The sequence below is a fragment of the Muntiacus reevesi genome, chromosome 10 (genome assembly GCF_963930625.1).
Source record: "Muntiacus reevesi chromosome 10, mMunRee1.1, whole genome shotgun sequence".
Taxonomy (NCBI): Eukaryota; Metazoa; Chordata; class Mammalia; order Artiodactyla; family Cervidae; genus Muntiacus; species Muntiacus reevesi.
This window is the reverse complement of record NC_089258.1, coordinates 8005672-8027152: the sequence shown is the minus strand read 5'-3', so window position 1 is coordinate 8027152 and position 21481 is coordinate 8005672. Positions and strand designations below refer to the sequence as shown.

Genomic DNA, 21481 nt, shown 5'->3' with positions numbered 1-21481 from the left:
TTGAGATTCATTCATGTTCAACAGTTGGTTCCTTTTTATTGCTAGTTAATAGCTGTATGGATATGCTACATGTACTCACTCTTTGAAGCACATTTGGCATATTTCCAGTTTGGGGGGACTATGAATAAAGGTGCTGTGACTTCTCAGATTATTTTTGAGAAAAGTGGCCTGTGGCCATCCCGAGCTACAAGGCAGGCTGAGAAATTTAATATTTAGCTTTTCACCCTCTTTGCAAGAGGACTGCAAGAGAAAAAATATGTTGTAAAGGGATTTTGGTAGGTAATTCATGGTGTCAGTTGCAAATGGCCTTTTCTTGGTATGCTGTTTCAGAGGTTTTGTTTGTTCTAGGAGCTTCCTGAGTTTGAGGTCCACAACCTGTTTCTGTCTTTACATTGATTGGAATCTTTGCTGGGTTTAGGATTCTAGATTGGAAATTATACTCTTAAGACACTGTTGCACTGTTTTCTAAATTGGGGTAAAGTATACAGAATTTACCATTTTAACCATTTTTTAAGTGTACTTTTTGTACACTTGATGTTAAGTACATTCACATGGTATTGTGGCCATCCATCTTCAGAACTTTTTACATTTCTTCCTCAACGAAAATTCCATACCCATTAAACAATAACTTCCCATTTCCCCAAGCTCTGGTAACTATTAATCAACTTTGCCTATGAATTGGACTACTCCAAGTAACTCGTATAAGTAGAGTCATAGGCTATTTGTCCTTTTGTGACTGGCTAATTTTGCTTAGCATTATGTCCTCAAGATTCATTCATGTTTGTTGGATGTGTCAGAAATTCCTCCTTTTTAAGGGCTGAATAATACTCCACCGTATGTTTATACTCCTTATGTGCTTAACCTTTTATCTGTAGATAGAAACCTGGGTTGCTTCCACTTCTGAGCTGCTGTTAGCTGTTTTTAGCTATGAATATGGGTGTACAAATATCTCTTTGAGACCCTGCTTTTAGTTTCTTTGGTTTATACACAGAAGTGGACTTACTGAATGGGATGGTAGTTCTAGTTTATAGGAACACGATACTGTTTTCCATAGTGGCTGCACCATTTTATATACTTACCAGTGGTATTCAGGATTCCAATTTTTCTGCATCCTCTCTGAAACTTACGTTCTATTAAAAAAAATTTTTTTTTAATCTTAGTAGCCATGCTATTCAGTGTGAAGTGGTGTTTTGTTATTGTAATTGTGTTTTGATGGCATATTGAATTATGTGCCTGGCACTTAGTTGCTATTGAGTAAGTGTTGAGTAAATAAAGGAAAAATTACAGTTGTTTTTGTCTCATTGGAAGATTTGTTATTTATAAGTGGTTTTTGCCTTAAGGTATAGCTTGCTCCTAGACATCACATTTTGAATTAGATTATTGGCAGTAAAGTCTCCTCTGGACATAATGTTGCCTTTGGGTTCAGATACCAACTGGAAATGGAAAGAGGCAACTAAAACTACATATATTAATAGTAGTAACTGTATACGCTTGTCCCTTGGCATCTTGCACAGGATTGGTTCTAGGACCTCCCTCAGATGCCAGAATTTTGTGGATGCTTGTCTCCCTTATAGAAATGGCATAATTGGGACTTCTCTGGTGGTCTAGTGATTGACTGTGCTTTCACTGCAGAGGACATGGGTTTGATCCCTGGTCAGGGAACTAAGATTCCCCCATGCCCCCAAAAATATAAAGGCAAATCATATTTCTTGAATATAACCTACACGCATCCTGCTGTATACTTTAAGTCATTTCTGGATTACTTATAATACCTAGTACAATGTAAATGCTATGTAAATAGTTGCCATAGTGTGGCAAACTTAAAGTTTTGCTTTTTGGAACTTCCTGAAAAAAATGTTTTTCTAATATTTTCTATTTGTGGTTGGTTGAATCTGTGGATGCAGAGGGCCAACTACATAGTGGTAAACTAATTGCTGGTTAAAATTGAGATATTTTATATTTTTGTTTGAATTGCTATAATCACTGTTGAGAGTAGTGTTTGCTGTGGATTTGTTGTGTATGGCCTTTACTATGTTGAGGTATATTCCTTCTGCATTTACTTTCTAGGGAGTTTTTATCTTAAACAAGTGTTGAATTTTGTAAAAAGCTTTCTCTGAATCTATTGAGATGATCATATATCTTTTATCTTTCAATTTGTTAATATGGTGTATCGCATTGGTTTGTTATGTTGAATCCTTGCATCCCTGGGATAAAGCCCACTTGATCATGATGTATGACCTTTTTAATGTGTTGTATTCTGTTTGCTAGAATTTTGTTGAGGGTTTTTGCATCTATGTTTATCAGTGATATTGGCCTGTAATTTTCTTTTTTGTGGCATCTTTGGGTTTTAGTATCAGAGTGATGGAGGCTTCATGGAATGAGTTTGGGAGTTTTCCTCTTGCAATTTTCTGGAAGAATTTGAGCAGAATAGGTGTTAGCTGTTCTCTAAACTTTTTTTTTTTGTTGTTCTCTTTTTTTTTTTGTTCTCTAAACTTTTGATAGAATTTGCCTATGAAGCCATTGGCCCTGGGTTTTTGTTTGTTGGAAGATTTTGTATTACAGTTTTGATTTCTGTGCTTGTGATTGGTTTATTCATATTTTCTGTTTCTTCCTGGTTCAGTTTTGAAAGATTATACTTTTCTGAGAATTTGTCTAATGGGATGAACCTGGAGCCTATTACATAGAGTGAAGTAAGTCAGAAAGAAAAACATATATGTATATTAATGCATATATATATATATATATATATATATATATATATGGAATCTAGAAAGGTGATACTGGTACTCCTGTTTGCAGGGCGGCAATGGAGATGCAGACACAGAGAATAGACTTACAGATATGGGGGTGGGGGAGGGGAGGAGAGGGAGGAGAGGATGGGATGAATGGAGAGAGGAGCGTGGAAACGCACACACTATCATATGTGAAATAGATAGCCAGTAGGAACTTGCTGTATGGCTCAGGGAGCTCAAATCAGCGTTTTATAACGACCTGGAGGCGAGATTGGACCAGGAGGTGGGGGGAGCTTCAAGAGGGCGGGCCCATGTGTATACCTATGGCCGACTCATGTTGATGATGGCAGAAACCAACACAATACTGTAAATCAATTATCCCCCAATTAAAAATAAATTAATTTAAAAAATTGCTATAATTGTAAACCGTAGCCATTTAGACTGCCTTAGTAAAACTGGCTTAAAAACTACCAGGGGAATCTAAAATCCTTAGTGGGTAGTTTCTTGAGAATTTCCTTTCTAGAGAATCTTTGCTTTATCTCATATTTCTTCCATATCCCTGAATTTTATCCTTGCGTGTTTTTTTGTAAGCTGGAAGTTTTGCTTACCATGTCTGATTTCTTGCAGATTTTCTATTTTGTGCATACGTTATTTTGTATATACTGTATATGATGACTTCGGTGAGCAGTGACAGGTCCAGAGGTGCTCGGGAAAAACCACAGATTTCAGCGACACAGGCAACACAACTACAGAAACAAGTGGTACAGGTACGTTTTTGTGGAACTCTTGTTTTCTTTGTTTAAAATTACAGAAATTAAGGGGCATATATGCTTTAATGTTCTCCTTTGTAGGAAACCCAGGATTTTGAAACTTATTTTTAAAAAGATAGTTTAGGGATTTCTCTGGTGGTCCAGTGGTTAAGAATCCAATGCTAAAGCAGGGAACAATACTCTGAAGTAGAGAGAAATCTGAATTACAAGAGATTTTTAAAATGCTGTCTTTTCTGGGACTTTCTGGGTGGTTTAGGAGTTGGGACTCCATGCTTCCGCTGCACAGGCACAAGTATGATACCTGGTTGGGGAGCTGAGATCCTGCGTGACGTGCAGTGTGGCAAAAAAAAAAATGAGTTGTTGGAAATGGAAACTGTCTCCATCTCCCACCTAAATAAAAATTTTGGAAAGCCGCCCATTGAGCTTTGAGAAGGATTTCTAGACCCTTAGATTTCTGATTTCCAGAGAATCAAAATCTACAGAATGGAGGAAGGAGGGCCGCCAAGTATTGTCTCTACTAGTTTTTCCATTGGCCCTTTAGGGGTGACTCATTTTGTAGAAGAAAAAAGCTGCCCACTGAACTTGGAGAAGAATTCCTAGACACTTAGATTTCTGACTTTCCTTGTAAAAAAACGTTTGGTGAGAATTTCTCAAAACAGTATTAGTAAAATCTTTAACCCTATTCCGGAAAGTGTTTCTTAAGGGAGCAACCTGAAATTGGGGATGGAATGTGTGTCCCTCATTCCAGAAGATACTTCCTGCCCAATCTAAATGTCTAATGCAGAGATGTACTGAGACACCCTATCGAGGCAGCAGGGTGTAAGAAGACCATGAGGTCTTTTGAATCTGAGTAAACCTGGGTTTGGGACCTAAGTTTGCCACTTTACCATTGAGATATTATTTAAGTCTCTTTGAACCTCAGTTTAAAAGAAAAATTGCTTGAGAGTTAGAGAAACATTTTGAGAGTAGTACATAGAATTTCTGAATATCCTTCTTCTAGATTCCCCCCAGATTTTAACATTTTTGTCATGTTTGCTGATTTATCCTGTTCTCTCTCCTTCTACAAAGGAGAGACCACACAACTTTTCCTTCAAACTTTTTGAGAATAAATTGCAGATATGGTGCATCTCTACCCCTAAATATTGCAGTATGTATTTAAAAAAAAAACGAGGATCTTATGTAGTCACAAAACAATCATCAAAAATCAGAAAATTAGCTCATTGAATGTAACCTGTACATTGTATTCATATTTTCCCAATTGTCCCAATAATGTCTTTTTTAGAAAATTAAGTCCTTGATCATACATTGTATTTAGGTGTCAGTTCTCTTTAGTCTTTCTTTTTTGAAATATCATTTATTTTTTGGCTGCTGTGGGTCTTAGTTGTGGCACGTGGGATCTAGTTCCTTGACCAGGGCGTTGACCCAGCCGCCTGCATTGGGAGCATGGAGTCTTAGTCATTGGACCACCAGGGAAGTCCCTCTTTAGTCTCTTTTAATGTAGGACTTCCTCTGTTTCATGACACGGATGTATTTGAAGACTATATGCCATTTATTTTAAAGAATGTCTCCCAGTTTTAGTTTGTTTGATATTTTTTCATGATTAGAGGGAGTTTATGCATTTTTGGTAGAAGTACCACAGAAATGATGATCTGTACTTAATGCATCATACATGATGTATAGAACATAGGTTTGTCTTATAAACTGGTAATTTTGTCACTTGATTATCTAGTGTCATGTGAGGAGATAGAAAAACACTCTAGTTTTAAAAAACATAAAATGGAGTGTGATAATGTTAAGCTTAAGAAGTTATTTTATGAGGAAAAATGGGCTTATTTGGGAATAGTAGAGAATTACAATTCAGAATAAGCAAGCCATTGCAGAAACCATAGGCAAGTCTCAGAAACAGAGGAACCTTATTTTATAGAGAAAAATGAGGAAGTTGGGAGGGGTTATTTTGAACAAAAGTCCAGTAGAGAAAAGTGAGGTACAGGGTGGTAAGGGTTTCTCAGTAACTGAGTTGCTGAAATAGTTGGTTTCTTGTGGGGATGCAGTGTACATCTTTTCCCATCAGGGCCTCCCTGCAGAGTTAGTTTTTCCTAATTGACCTCTAGTGGTACTGCCTGAGAGTTCCCCCTTCTGGTCTCCTGATTCCATTTTAGTGAATTTTCCCTCTATTAATTTCACAATGTTTACTTTACAGAATGCTTGGAAGGAATTAGAGATTATTTAAGCTCTATTCAAGAAGTGGTAGCTTTTACTCTTATTGTATATTCTGCATATGTTATGAAGTGATTATAATAATATTTGAAATTTTAATGAAAAAGGCCTGGTTACTGAAAGAACCCAGTATTTTGCTTATAACCCAACTGTTAAAACATTTAAGCAAAAGAATAGTTCTTAATTGTTGTTCAGTCCCTAAGTCATGCCTGACCCTTTACAACCCCATGTACTGCAGCACACCAGGCCTCCTTGTCCCTCACTATCTCCCAGAGTTTGCTCAAGTTCATGCCCATTGAATCGGTGATGCCATCCAACCTTCTCATCCTCTGCTGCCCTTTTCTCCTTTTGCCTTCAGTCTTTCCCAGTGTCAGGGTCTTTTCCAATGAATCAGCTGTTTGCATTAGGTGACCAAAGTATTGGAGCTTCAGCATCAGTCCTTCCAATGAATATTCAGGGTTGATTTCCTTTACGATTGACTGCTTTTATCTTGCTGTCCAAGGGATTCTCAAGAGTCTTCTCCAGCACCACAGTTTGAAAGCGTTAATTCTTTGGTGTTCAGCCTTCTTTATGGTCCGACTCTTACATCTGTACATGACTACTGGAAAGACCATAGCTTTGAATATACAGACCTTTGTTGGCAAAGTGATATCTTTGCTTTATGCTGTCTAGGTTAGTCATAACTTTGCTTCCAAGAAGTAAACATCTTCTAAATAGTTAATTATAATGGAAACAGTGGCTGACTTTATTTTTTTGGGCTCCAAAATCACTGCAGATGGTGATTGCAGCCATGTAATTAAAAGATGCTTACTCCTTGGAAGGAAAGTTATGACCAACCTAGACAGCATATTAAAAAGCAGAGACATCACTTTGTCAACAAAGGTCTGTCTAGTCAAGGCTATGGTTTTTCCAGTGGTCATGTGTGGATATGACAGTTGGACTACAAAGAAAGCTGAGTGCCGAAAAATTGATGCTTTTGAACTGTGGTGTTGGAGAAGACTGTTGAGAGTCCCTTGGACTGCAAGGAGATTAAACCAGTCCATTCTAAAGGAGATCAGTCCTGGGTGTTCATTGGAAGGACTGATGCTGAAGCTGAAACTCCAATACTTTGACCACCTCATGCGAAGAGCTGACACATTGGAAAAGACCCTGCTGCTGGGAGGGATTGGGGGCAGGAGGAGAAGGGGATAACAGAGGATGAGATGGCTGGATGGCATCACCGACTCGATGGACATGAGTTTGAGTAAACTCCAGGAGTTGGTGATGGACAGGGAGGCCTGGCGTGCTGCGATTCATGGGGTCGCAAAGAGTCGGACATGACTGAGCAACTGAACTGAACAGTACTTATCTTTAGATGGTAGGCACAAGGTGATTTATAAAACAAAATCTGACTTCATTGTATTTTCCAAATCTGCTAGGTGACAGATACAGCCCAAACCATTTGACTCCACTAGAAAAGCTATGAACACATTGTTCATTGTGAAAGTAGCTTTAGCTCATTATGAGCCAAGTGAATGGAAGAGAGATCCAGAGGAAGAGAGTTAGTAATGCTGTTTTTCTTGGCAAGACTTTTATTTTTCCACTTAACAGTTGTATGGTGGATGTCACTAATGTTTGTTTTAGGGGAGGGTGTGTAACCTTGTTAACTTACCCCTTGATTCTGCTTTTTCCCTCTGATTTCAGAAGCTGAACAGATCTCTTGACACATTCTAGAGCTCAGCCTGGCAACTTTCCTATCATACTCTTAATTTGGTGCTTTGGTTGTTGAATATTTAAAGTAATTTTCTCTTGACTAGGGTAGTCAGCAAAGGAAAAGAATATTTTAGGTTCTGATTTAAAGTGCTTTATATTCCATCAATATGCTATGCTAGTGTTGCAGTACTGTACTCCTATTAAGTGCATCAGCTGTGTTGTGTCTAGATGGTCTATAATCTCTTAGGAATAAAATGATGATATCACTGAAGAGAAATACAAAGAGTATTTTAGTCATAGTATTTAAGCTGAAAAAGCTGAGTCTGAATGAGTTAGTGATTAGTATTTACCTTACATATGGTACTGAAGAATGATTTTATGGTTAGAAATGTGTGGGTGCAAAAGTATCAAAATGAAAATAAGGAAATATATAGAAGCCCTAGACTATTGCCTGCAGCAAAATGCTGTTGGCAGTAACTTTTCTGCTTTTAGTCTTGAGTGAAAGTTCGTCAACTTGAGTGTTTCTCTTACTAATATTTTATAAGACATTTTAATAGAGTTAGAGGAGCGTTCTTTGTTTTTGTAACTTGTGAATATTTAGGAAGCACAGACAATTCTTTAGCAAATTTTAAGTTTAAATATTGCTGCCTTTAGAGGTATTATTGTAGCTATTTCCTTCCCTGCTCTATTACTTTTAGTTGATCCCACATACCTTTTCAGAAAGATATTATAGCCAGAGTTCCTGTCCTTGGTGTATCATTTATGTTGTAAAATTGTTGTATGCTGTATTTTCTCTGTGAAATGTCTTGAACTAGGCATATTCCGCTAATAAACATCATACAGTGAGTGAATTTCTCCAACTGGTCTGTGGTTCACTTTCTTGGATATTTCCCCCCATTTATTGTGTATGTGTGTATTTATTTTTTAATTGAAGTATAGTTGATTTACAACATTGTTAGTTTCAAGTGTACAGCGGAGTGACTCAGTTATATATATCTATTTCAGATTATTTACCATTATAGTTATTAAAAGATACTGAATACAGATCCCTGTGTTATGCAGTAATTCCTTGTACCTTAACTATATTTTGTATAGTAGTTTGTATTCATTAATCCCATACTCCTAATCTATCCCGCCTCCACATCCTTTCCCCTTTTTAACTGTCAGTTTTGTTTTCTGTGTCTGTGAGTCTCGTTTCTGTTTTGTATATAGATTCATTGGTATTATTTATAGATTTCATATATAAGTGATATCGAATAGTACTTGTCTTTCTCTGATTTCATTTATATTTTTTATTTTAGCTCCTGTTTAACATCTGTTTTTCCCCCTTTTTTCCCTTCGTCCTTTATTTTTGACCTCCTTCAGGCCTTCTTTTCTAGTCTGCTGAAATCCGCGCCCCCCCCCCCGCCAATATTTTATTACGAAAATGTTTATTTATTTTATTATTATTTTTTTTCATTTATTTTTATTAGTTGGAGGCGAATTACTTTACAATATTGTAGTGGTTTTTGTCATACACTGACATGAATCAGCCATGGATTTACATGTATTCCCCATCCTGATCCCCCCTCCCACCTCCCTCTCTACCTGATCCCTCTGGGTCTTCCCAGTGCACCAGGCCCGAGCACTGGTCTCATGCATCCAACCTGGGCTGGTGATCTGTTTCACCATAGATAATATACATGTTTCCATGCTGTTCTCTCGAAACATCCCACCCTTGCCTTCTCCCACAGAGTCCAAAAGTCTATTCTGTACATCTGTGTCTCTTTTTCTGTTTTGCATATAGGGTTATCGTTACCATCTTTCTAAATTCCATATATATGTGTTAGTATGCTGTAATGTTCTTTATCTTTCTGGCTTACTTCACTCTGTATAATGGGCTCCAGTTTCATCCATCTCATTAGAACTGATTCAGATGAATTCTTTTTAATGGCTGAGTAATATTCCATGGTGTATATGTACCACAGCTTCCTTATCCATTCGTCTGCTGATGGGCATCTAGGTTGCTTCCATGTCCCGGCTATTATAAACAGTGCTGTGATGAACATTGGGGTGCACGTGTCTCTTTCAGATCTGGTTTCCTCGGTGTGTATGCCCAGAAGTGGTATTGCTGGGTCATATGGCAGAAAATGTTTAAATATAAAGAGAAGGTGAAAGACTTGTACAGCGAACACCCACAAGTTCAGTTACTTTTAAAAAATTGTTTATGTATTTATTTGTCTACCCTGGGTCTTCGTTGGTGTTCATGGACTTTCTCTAGTTAGAGGGAACTGGGAGCTACTCTCTAGTTGTGGTGTGCAGGCTTATTGTGGTGGCTTCTCGTTGCGGAGCACAGGCTCTAAGGGCATGCAGGCTCCATAGTTGTGGTACATGGGTTTAGTTGCCTTGTGACATGTGGAATCTTCCTGGACCAGGAATCAAACTGGTGTTCCCTGCATTGACAGGTGGATTCCTAACCACACACCACCAGGACAGCCCCCTCACAGTTACCTTTTTGCTCTATTTGTTATTATCTCATTAGATTAGCTATCCATCATGCTATCTTATTTTTGTGTGTGTTACAAATACATCAATATGATTTACCCCTGGACACTTGCTTATATGTCATTAACTAGAGCTTAGTATTTGTCTAGGTTTCTCTCTCTCTCTTTTTTTTTTTTTTTCGGTGCAGTTTACATACAGGTGCATTTAAGTGTATCAGATCACTTAAATATATTTTTAAATATATTTTTTGTATACATTTTGTGTAACCCAGTCTCCTATCAAGATACAGAACATCACCTTCATCCCAGAAAGTTGTGCTCATTTTATTTTCTTGGTATAGACACCTGCTTTAGGGTTCTGGTGATGTTATGTACTATTGACTGCTTTCCACTTTGCCCTCCATTCTCGTGCCTCTTTTCATTGGATTCTCACAGGTTTCCTATGCCGAATGTAGGCAGAGTTCTCCCAGATCTTGCACTTGTTGCAGTTACTTTTCTCAGTTGGCAAGTATAAAGTGATAGAAGAAACATCTCCTTTGACATCCCTTCCTTCTCGTGGCCACACTAGCCTGGACTCTCATGACTGCTTTCTTAGACTGTTCAAATAGCTTCTTCCCTAGTTGGGAGACAGCATAATTGTCAACACCGGATACCCGACACCTCTGGTAGTTAGAATGCCTGTGCCAGTAACACCCAGCATAAAGCATTAGTAAATTACATAGGGGTGCACTATGGAATTGAACTGGATTACTACCTCTGAGATCTTCCTAGCCATAAAACAGAAGCTGTACTTTGTGATTTAATAATTTTTATAATAGGAACTTTTTGATCTTATAGGAAGATAATTCTTCATTGATGAACAGTTTCATGATGGTTATTTACCAAATTACTGTTGGCCCTATCCTGTATAATATTTGTACTATGCTTTCTTCAAGTTTGGGCATTTTCCTGAGAGAGAGAGAGGAGTGAGTGAGTGTGTGTGTATGTGTGTGTTGGCATTTTAGCTATAAGAATTCAGTTCATGCATATATTCTACTTTCCTGACTTAATTGCTGAAAGACTTTGTCTGTTTAGACCCTCCAGTACAAATGGCTGGAACAAACATCCTTATTTTGTTCTTGATGTTAGGAGGAAAGTTTTCAGTTGTCTTTCACCAGTAAGTAGATTGTTAAAGTTGTTGGTTTAAATTAAAGTTTTTATTAAGTTGAGGAAGTTCCCTTGTATTTATGATTTGTTGGAGTTTGTTTATCCTAAAGGGGTTCAGTTCAGTTCAGTTCAGTTGCTCAGTCATATCCGACTCTTTGCGACCCCATGAACCGCAGCACGCCAGGCCTCCCTGTCCATCACCAACTCCCGGAGCCTACCCAAACTTGTGTCCATTGAGTTGGCGATGCCATCCAACTATCTCATCCTCTGTTGTCCCCTTCTCCTCCTGCCCTCAATCTTTCCCAGCATCAGGGTCTTTTCAAATGAGATAGCTCTTCGCATCAGGTGGCCCAGAGTATTGGAGTTTCACCTTCCACATCAGTCCTTCCAATGAATACCCAGGACTGATCTCCTTTAGGATGGACTGGTTTGATCTCCTTGCAGTCCAAGGGACTCTCAAGAGTCTTCTCCAACACCACAGTTCAAAAGCATCAATTTTTCTGCGCTCAGTCAGCTTTCTTTGTAGTCCAACTCTCACATCCATACATGACTACTGGAAAAACCATAGCTTTATGACTAGATGGACCTTTTTGGCAAAGTAATGTGTCTACTTTTTAATGTGCTGTCTAGATTGGTCATAACTTTCCTTCCAAGGAGTAAGCGTCTTTTAATTTCATGGCTGCAGTCACCATCTACAGTGATTTTTGGACCCCCCCAAAATAGTCAGCCACTGTTTCCCCATCTATTTGCCATGAAGTGATGGGACCCATTGCGATGATCTTTGGGACCCATTGCAATGATCTTAGTTTTCTGAATGTTGAACTTTAAGCCTAAAGGGGTACTGGATCTTATTAAATTCTTTTCTGTGTCTACTGAAATAATCATGTTTTGTCTGTTATTCTATTAATATGATTTATTACGTTAAGATGTTAAAAAACCTTGCATTCTTGAGGTAAACTTAACTCAGTCACAGTACATATTCTTTTTTGTGTGTTGCTGGTATGCTAGGGTTTGCAAGGATTTTGTGGGGGGATGTTTTTCTGTAGTTGTCTTTTCTTGTGATGTTTTTGCTTTTGGTGTCAGGGTAATACTGGCCTTATAGAATGAATTAGGATGGTTTCCTTCTCTGTGTTTTGGAAAAGTTTGTGAAAAATTGATGATTGGTGTTCTTTCATTGTTTGATAGGATTTACCAGTGAAGTCATCTGGACCTGAGTTTCTCTGTGGGAGCTTCTTTTTGACTAATTCAATCACTGTTACAGATTTTGAGTCTTTCTTGAGTCAGTTTCAGGAATTTGTGTGTTTTTAGGAGTTTGCCTTTTAGACAGAATTGTTGACTTCTGTCTAGGTTGTTCAGCTAGATGGCATAAACTTGTACATGGTTATTTTCTTAAAATTCTTTTAATTCTTCTGCAGTTTGTAGTGATGCTTCTCATTTCATTCCTAATTTTAATAATTTGAGACTTCTGTCTTTTTTCTTGGTTGTTCTAGCTAAAAGGTTTATAATTTTAAGATTTGGAAAAAAAAAAAAGTTGGAAAATGATAGAGGTCTGTAAAACATTTATCCAGCTTCCTTTAATCCTAGCATTTTATATTAAATATTGGCAAAGTTTTTCCAGAAAGGGCCAGATGACAGATACTTTCTGGTCTGCAGGCCACACACAGTCTCTGCTGCATGTTCTTTCTTTCTTTGTTTTTGTTGTATTACAACATTTTTAAAATGCTAAAAACCTTTCTTTGCTGGCACACCATACAAAATCAAATCTTAGACTGTAGTTTACGGACTTCTGTCTTATGTAATTATTTGTCAAGAGGAAGATAACATTGGCACAATATTATTAAATAAATACAGACTTTATTTGGACTTCTCTAGTTTTTCCGCTAAGGTCTCTTTTCTATTCCAGGATTGGATCCAATTTGTTATCTTGCCTCCTTAGTCTCTTCTGATCTGCAACAGTTTTTCATGACTATTACATATTTGAAGAATATATTGATACATTTTAAAATAATTACTTGGTTACCTATCATCCTCCAAAAGTGAATACTTAATATGAACTTAACCAGTTTTACCATTTAAAGGGTTTTAGTTATTCCTAGTTGTTTTTTTTTTTTTTAAGTTGAAATTATCCCATCTTTAGCCAGGTCTCTTGAAATTGGCTCCTGAAGACTTCTTGACTTGGTTCTAGTAATTTTTGATAGTTTCTTCATAAACTGGCATTATAAGTTACTCCAGACTTCTCTTGTATAATTTCTGCTGCATACCTTGATCAGACATTGCGCTAGGGTATCCTGGCATCTTTTAGTGGGAAATGGCACTTAGAGACTTCCATCTGGTAACAGATTTGGGTTTGTCATTGTTTATAGGTCTCTCCAGTGGACAGAGTGAAAAATAAAAATGCCTCATGAGTTAATAATGCTGATAGTTCAAATTCAGGACTACAGAATTTTCATTTTCATTTTTTATATTGCCTTTTCTTTACTTACACACTGAGAATCCTTGTTTCTTCAGAATCCAGAGGTTGGCGTAATTAGAATATCCCCAAATTACTCATTTGCTTTATCTCACATTATGTATATATACAGTCTTTAAAATAACAATGCTAAAACTACTACCATGTTTTCCCCATTTTTACACCATCTCTCCTGTGCCCAGTGCTATTTTTATTTATACACAGTTTTCAACTTAGGTAACTTGTCCTTTTTCATTCCAGGGGCCTCCATAAATGTTACCTTGTTTTTATGTAATATCTTGGTCATTGGCATCAGATTTCAACATACGGAATATAAATATTTACATTCTTTGCTGGAGCAAATGTGTGTGTCAGTTCTGATTCTGTAAAAAAAAAAATTGTTTTTTTTTTTTAATTTAGAATTTTTAGCTTTCCCTTGAAGTCAGTTGATAGAAGAAATGTCTAATTGAATAGTTTCTTCAGATGTGAAATTTCAGTGAAACTGCTTAGGTTATTTGCTTCAGCTCCTTCTGTAGCAGCTTTTAAACTAACAGCATTAATTTGCAGGATAATCACACTTGTACATCTGAGTGCCTCGATTTTTATTAGTATTGGTGAAAATTATTCAACAACCAAGAGGCACTCTGTGTACAGACCTGGGAAGTGTCTTCAGTTCTTGAACACAGCAGGGGTCTCTTAGCCACACTTGTTTATGCCTTTGGCTATCTCATAATGTGACTCTTAATGCGGAACCATTGTCAGCTGTCATTCTCTTATTTCTTGACCTAGCCAGCGTTTCTGGTTCTCTTGAATGGTCACTCTGCTACACTTTCGTCATTCGTCATCCGCTTTCCTTTTATGAGGGTCGCTACATGGTTTTTTGCTATGACAGCCTTATTAAAAGCCTTGAAAGCATATTTTACTTGATAGAGGTAGCCCTCGAGTGAAAAAAATGACATGACTGCTGATGACAGCACAAAGGACAGATTGGCGCACTCCCTGTCCCAGGGTACAGCCTTTGGTACTCACGGCGCCTGGATCAGCCGATGAGCCCCATCCGGAACTTGCGGCGGTCCCCTTCTGTCCCTCTTTAAGTAGTATAAGTAGTGTCCTGTGCCTGCCTGCCCTGTTCATACTGTGCTTTCTCCATTTGAGACATCATTTAGTTTTACTCCTACAGTAAATACTACTGTGCCGGTTAAGCATGTACTTAGGTCAATATCTCTAGTCATTTAGATTATTTACCTGAAGCCAGTGCTGTTGTTGATTCCCCAGGAAAGCTCATGGGAATAATTATCCCAGTGTTCTGTGGTGCTGGTAATGATTTATGCCCTTTGTATTTGACTTTAAAGTCATTTTTTTTGGCTATACATGTTTGGCTCTTACTTCCTCTACTTGAATATCTTAAAATGTTTATTTTCTTTTTGCATTAAAGCATTGCTTTTGACAAGTTTATTGATAACTCTGATTTCTTTCCCTTAGAAGTCTTTTGTTATTTCTGCCTACATACACATGGATATTTTTGTTTTAAAGTCCAGCTGTTTTACTAGAAAATATCCTAGTGTGGATTGTTATGCATTGATATTCTTAAGTACAGTGTGTTTTTGTTCACACATTTAAACATTATTCTATTTGCTTTCCAGACATTTTTCTTGAAGTTTAGTTTTAAACATTTGTACTGTTCCCTTTCTGTCCTTGTTGTCTTCAGAGACTTGTATTCTCCACAGATTGAGGTTGGGTTGTCTTTTGCCTACATTCAACATTTGACACTTTCTTTTCTCCCATTCCTTTATCTTTTTCCTTTTTTAAATTTCATTTTTACTTTAAGTATTTTCCTCTTTGGCCTTTTATTTCTCTTATAGCATTAATTGTTAAGTTTACTTTTGTGTTCTTTTCAGTTTAGTTTTCATTTCTGAGTTAGAAAAATGTAGACATAAAATGTTATTCTTCTATGTTTTTATCCTTTTCTTTGTGCTCAGTCTTTTACATTTTGAAACGGAAGATAGTGGTTTTACTCTTTTCCCTCGGCGCCTTTTTTGGTGGACTGTCATTGGTTATGGGGGTATTACCTTGCTTATTCTTTTTCTCTTACACTAACTTTGTATTGGGTTTGATCTTTACTTTTAGATTGCTCATTTTTATGTTAACTGAGTCTTGAACTTTTACATGGCAACATGGTTCAGAGTGGCTTTTCTCATTTCAGTGTTTCCTCTTTACCTTTGTAATTATGTTGGCTTGCTTTCTGAGATTTCCAGGCTTTGTTCTGTTCCCCCAATGTGGACTTTTTTTGGAATTTTCTGTATATGTGGCCCAATTTTGATTCTACTTCCAGTATTTTCTCTTGATGGGAACTTTAGCTAGTTAGTTCAGTTCAGTTCAGTCGCCCAGTCGTGTCCGACTCTTTGCGACCCCATGAACCGCAGCACGCCAGGCCTCCCTCTCCATCACCAACTCCTGGAGCCTACCCAGACTCATGTCCATTGAGTCGGCGATACCATCCAACCATCTCATCCTCTGTTGTCCCCTTCTCCTCCTGCCCTCAATCTTTGCCAGCATCAGGGTCTTTTCAAATGAGTCAGCTCTTCACATCAGGTGGCCAGAGTATTGGAGTTTCAGCTTCAACATCAGTCCTTCCAATGAACACCCAGGACTGATCTGCTTTAGGGTGGACTGGTTGGATGTCCTTGTAGTCCAAGGGATTCTCAAGAGTCTTCTCCAACACCACAGTTCAAAAGCATCAGTTCTTTGGTGCTCAGCTTTCTTTATAGTCCAACTGTCACATCCATACATGACTACTGGAAAAACCATAGCCTTGACTAGACGGACCTTTGTTGGCAAAGTAATGTCTCTGTTTTTTAATATGCTGTCTAGGTTGGTCATAACTTTCCTCCCAAGGAGTAAGCGTCTTTTAATTTCATGGCTGCTGGTCAGTCTCATAGTTTATGATGGTACTACTCCAGCCTGTTCCAACCTTTCTGCAGTCCTGACACTTAGTTTGCTATTGGAGTTGTCACAACCCTATAGTAAGTACCAGGTGCTGTGCACAGATTGGCCAAACTCACTTTCAAGTCAATGCCACTTGGCTACATGGGGTTTCCTGTTCTTCAACTAGTCAGCCAGTTAATATTCCAATTTTGTCCATGTGGAACTTTTCATTTATTCCAATAAAGTCACTTACTCCAATAATGTCTTTTATATCATGTTTCTTTCCAGTACAAAATCACCATATCCTATTTGCTTGACAAGCTTCCTTAGTCTTCATTAATTTGGAACTGTTCTCATCCTTTCTTGGTCTTCTGAAATAATAGCAGTTTTTTAAGAAGGCCAGTTACTATAAAAAAATGTTCAGTTTGAATTTGTTTGATGTTTCCTTTATGATTAGATTCAGGTTATAGATGTCTATTTGGAATGCTGTTTAACTGATATGGAGTATTTCTGAGTCCCACGTGTAGTGTCACATGATGTCTCTGCTCTCACTGAGGATGTTAATTTTGATTACTCAGTCAAGGTTTTGCCCATTTCCCTTATTGTTAGCCAACAACTAAAAAATAATCTTTGTGGAGACACTTTGAAACCCTGTGTAAATACCTCTTCCTCATCGAACTTTCCCTTTAAAATGAGCATTCATTGATGATTCTTATTTGAATTAATTTTTCCTGTGGTGGTTGCAAAATGAAGATGTTTCAGCTCTCCTACGCTCTTGTTTCATAGTCTTTTTTATCATCAGCATATTAATAAGTTTATTTTTTAAAAGATTACTTTTACTAATGATCTATGAAGTAAAGTCAAATAGAGATCATCTTTATTTTCAATTGGTTAAATTTGCATTTTTTAAAAACTGAATTTTGAGAAAGCAGACCCTTTTACACTGTTGATTATAAATTTTTGCAGCCTTTGTGAGGAGCATTTTTGAGCAGATGTATGAAACTTCTTTTAATGTTTTTCTAGACACTTCTTTGACCCATCTTTGTATGTATTGTAAGAAAGCTATCCTGGATATATATAGAAGTTTAAGTGTAATAATGACTCCTGTAGTGTTTAGATTGTAATGAAAGTTTATAGAGTAAAATGAAAGACTATCTAATAGATTTTTATGCAGCCAATAAATATAATACAGGTGTTTACAATTGATAATGTGACCCTACAAAGTAGTAATGGTTAGTATTTTGCTTTTGATATCAGAGAAAAATATGTTAAGTGCCAAGTAAGTAGTTTTTGGTATTAGGTAGTTACCTTATGAGTCACTGTGATTTTCTTGTGGGCTGTGTGTAAGTTTTGTTATTTAAGGAAATTTATGTTAAGAAGCGATGAGCTTGGTTTGGATATGCTTGGATTGCAGCAAGGCTGAGTGAATATGAGTGAGGCTCGATTTTTAGACTTGAAGTTCAAAGACTAGGAGGGATTGGTGTTAGGGAAAATGGACAGAAATTAATCATGTAGGATTTTAGCACAAAGAGCCCCAGTGGTTTAGTTCATTTTTTAAAAATTTATTTTTAGTTTTATTATTTATTTTTATAGAAGTATAGTTGATATACAATGTGTTATTTACTGCTCTACAGCAAAATGATTCTCATATATATCTAGTTTATATATTCTTTTTTTTTTTTTTTAATCCCAGTGGGTTTTTAAACATTGTTTATTTTTACTTTTGACTGCGCTGGGTCATTGTTGCTGTGCTCAGGCTTTTCTCTAGTTACAGCAAGTGGGGGCTACTCTCTGGCTGTGGTGCCTGGGCTTCTTGTTGCAGAAGCTTCTCCTGTTGGGCATGGGCTCGAGCTTCACGTCGCGTGGGTCGGTAGTTGTGGCTTGAGGGCTCTAGAATGAAGGCTCAGTAGTTGTGGTGCCTGGGCTTAGTTGCTCCGTGGCATGTGAGATCTTCCTGTACCAAGGATTGGACCTGTGTCCTCTGCATTGTGAGGCAGATTCTTAACCAGTGGACCATCAGGGAAGCCCTGTCCCAGTGGTGTACTTTGATTCATAAGTGGTTGCCACGACCCAAAACTCAGATATGTAATGTGGAAGTGCCATCTTTCCAGAACTCATTTTCCCCTTTGGTTTTCCCTTTTACCTCCTTCAGTTATTTCATACCTTGGTTCTTTAGACTGCAGCATTAAGGCCCTTATGTATACTGATGAGGATTGAGATAAAATTGGCCATATGTGTAGACAGTGTTTCTATAATGTAAACACCTTTCTGTAATGTACTAGCACTTCAGCTGAGATCACAGCAGGCATTAGGTTGGGATCAAAGGATTGGCCATTTGGGTGGAGGGAACTGGCCAAAGCTGTCTGGGGCTTGAATAATCAGCCATGCACATGAAATGGAAAGGTCTTAGGAAAAGTGTTTTTATATTGTTCAAAATGCTAACAGCCCCCTCACCCCCACCGTCAAGATTATTATGAATCTATATTAAAAGCAAAGATGAAAAGCTTTTTTATTAGCATTTAGTGAATCCCCCACCCCAGGCTCATTCAGTAATTTAAATGGTTTAACTTTAAAAATGTTTATGTTAGGAGTTTATAGATTTTAGCTAGCAGTAGTAACTTTACTTAAATAAAATTACTCCAAAATAGTTTTTTATTTATTTTGTCTGTTCTAGGCCTTCGTTGCTGCATGGGCTTTTTTCTAGCGGTGGGGGCTACTCTCTAGCTGAGGGTCATGGGCTCTAGGGTCTGTGGACTCAGTAGTTGTGGCTCCCAGGCTCAATAGTTGTGGTTGCCCTGCTGCATGTGGAATCTTCCTGGACCAGGGACCAAACCTGTGTCCCCTGCATTGGCAGGCAGATTCTTCACAACTGAGCCACCAAGGAAGCCCTGGAGTAATTTTAGATTTATTAGAATGTTGCCGAGAGGCCAGAGATTTCCTGTATATCCCTCATCTGGTTTTATTGTCACAATTATGGTACCTTTGTCAGAGCCAAGGAACAAAATTGGTATGTTGCTGTTAACTCACTGCACAAGAGTTACCTTTTCAGATTTTCTTTCAAGTTTTAAAAAAAACTTTTAATTTTTGTTTATTTATTTTTGTTGCATCATGCAGCTTGTGGGATCTTAGTTTCTTGACCAGGGATTGAACCCATGCTCTTGGAAGTGAAAGTGCAGAGTTTTCACTATTGGACCTCCAGGGAATTCCAAGAATTACTTTTTTTTTTTTTAATACCTTTCTAAATTTTTAATTGGCAGAAATACTACAAAAGTAAACCTCAAAAATTCAGTAACTTGGTCTTTTTTTTTTTTTTTTTTTTAGAAAAATGGTTTTGAGTGAAAAAAGCAGCTGGAAAAGAATTTTCTCTGACTAATTTTAGTGTTTGAAAGTTGGTTCTTTAAAAATTCTGTTAAATGAAAATCATTAAAAAACTGGCTAAAAATAAAAATATAACTTAAAAGTTTTCATTTAGGAAAGTACAGCCTTCTCTTCAGAACTGGTCTTTTTTTTTTTTTTTTTTTTAAGAACTGGTCTTTTTTGAGTTGATAGCAAAGCTCTTGATTTTTGATAGCAAGGCTGGGTCTAAGCCTGTATTCTGGAAGTTTGCACTGCTTCCTGTTCTTCCACTTTCTGTTATGCTGTAACTTTATTTCCTCAAGGGAAAGAAAATTCAAAAAAGAAAATTTAAATGAGTCACATGGCTAATGAAAATGAACAGGACTTTGTTTAGGTCATTTGGCCAAAGGAATGGGACTTTTATGCTATTTAATTTGGTACTTAATTTATTTTATAGGAACACATTATATACACTTAAGAGGTCTAAATTCAGAGTCGTTTTGTTTTTTTAGTTAATCAGTATTTCTGCAACCAAAGTGATTGAGAACTTTTACCAGTTTGCACCAGGTTTTGGCATTAAATCTTTAACAGTTGTATTTGATTTTCCAGGCAACAGCTGAACAGATGCGTCTTGCTCAAGTGATCTTTGATAAAAATGATTCAGAGTTTGAAGCTAAAGTTAAACAGGTATGTTTCTGGCAAAGGATACTGTTATTTTTGTAATCTATTTTACTGTGCTTTAAAAGGTAAATTCACTAGAGGTTCTTATTTTAAATTACATTTTTTGCTTATTTGCAAATAATTGGATTTTGAACCGGTGATTAAATACCTGTATTGGTGGCTAGACTGAAGCAGTTTTAGCAGTAGAACCTTTCTGAGTTATTAGTGTTACATGTGAACAATGAGCACTTGTGAAACCAGGCTGACATTGTATATACTTGTGTATAGAGAGTATATTTAGTTAGTATTTGACAAATTTTCATTTTTGTTTGATGTTAAGGAAGAGCTAAATTGTCTTTTCACATATTTTGATGATTCCAAACATAGACTGGAAAAGTTATTACATTTTAGGGTGATGTCTTCATTTAGAACTTCAGTGAGGTAACATTAATTTCATGTTATTCTTTCTTGATAAGAGTTTCTTTCCCTTCAAGATTCTAGGAACCAAGCTATAACCCTTACCTTGGTAGACGTCTACCAATAATTCCTTGTAATGAAAGTCCCTTGGTGAACCTTTTAGCGCTTTACTGTGGTAAACTCTGTTCTTATCTAAGTTGCTGTCGTCAGACTTAGAGTGATATTTTTGGAAAGCCGTAGAAAGGATTTCTTAAAAAGTCATAGACCTCATTAACTGGAGTGAGGTTTATGAATTATTTGAGACATATTTCTACATATTTACCTGAAGAGCATGGCAGACACACAAACAAGAGCACTGGTTCAGGAGCTCAGAGCTTTAAGTTTTAAGGATGGTTCTCTCTTTTACTAATCCAGTCACTGGGGGAATTTCCACAGTAACTGTACATCTTAATAACTGCATGTGATGGTTGTTGGACCACTACAGATTCTTGATAAAAATCTAACCTTGTTAGTAGACATCCAAAGACTGAAGCACTGGAAAGCTGTAGAGTGTATACAGCCTTACTGGGTAACACAGGAAGGAAATCGGATGGAATGGGGTGGTGTAAAGAGCTGTATTTATGAGATCAGGAGACCTGCCTTTTTGATAGACTA

General features: G+C 37.2%; 1 protein-coding gene across 6 annotated transcripts in view; it reads left to right on the top strand.

Moving 5' to 3' along the window:
• The window catches only part of UBAP2 (ubiquitin associated protein 2), a 113059-nt gene that overhangs the window by 28523 nt on the left and 63055 nt on the right, over positions 1 to 21481 (top strand). For 5 of the 6 annotated variants that reach the window (XM_065901575.1, XM_065901577.1, XM_065901576.1 and 2 more), the window contains exons 2-3: positions 3360 to 3499; positions 20360 to 20437. In XM_065901575.1, coding sequence (XP_065757647.1) covers positions 3401 to 3499; positions 20360 to 20437 — 177 coding nt within the window. In that variant the 5' untranslated portion in view covers positions 3360 to 3400. Of the gene's footprint in view, positions 1 to 2634; positions 2691 to 3359; positions 3500 to 20359; positions 20438 to 21481 lie in introns of those variants that run through there. The other variant, XM_065901574.1, reaches the window with a different exon arrangement.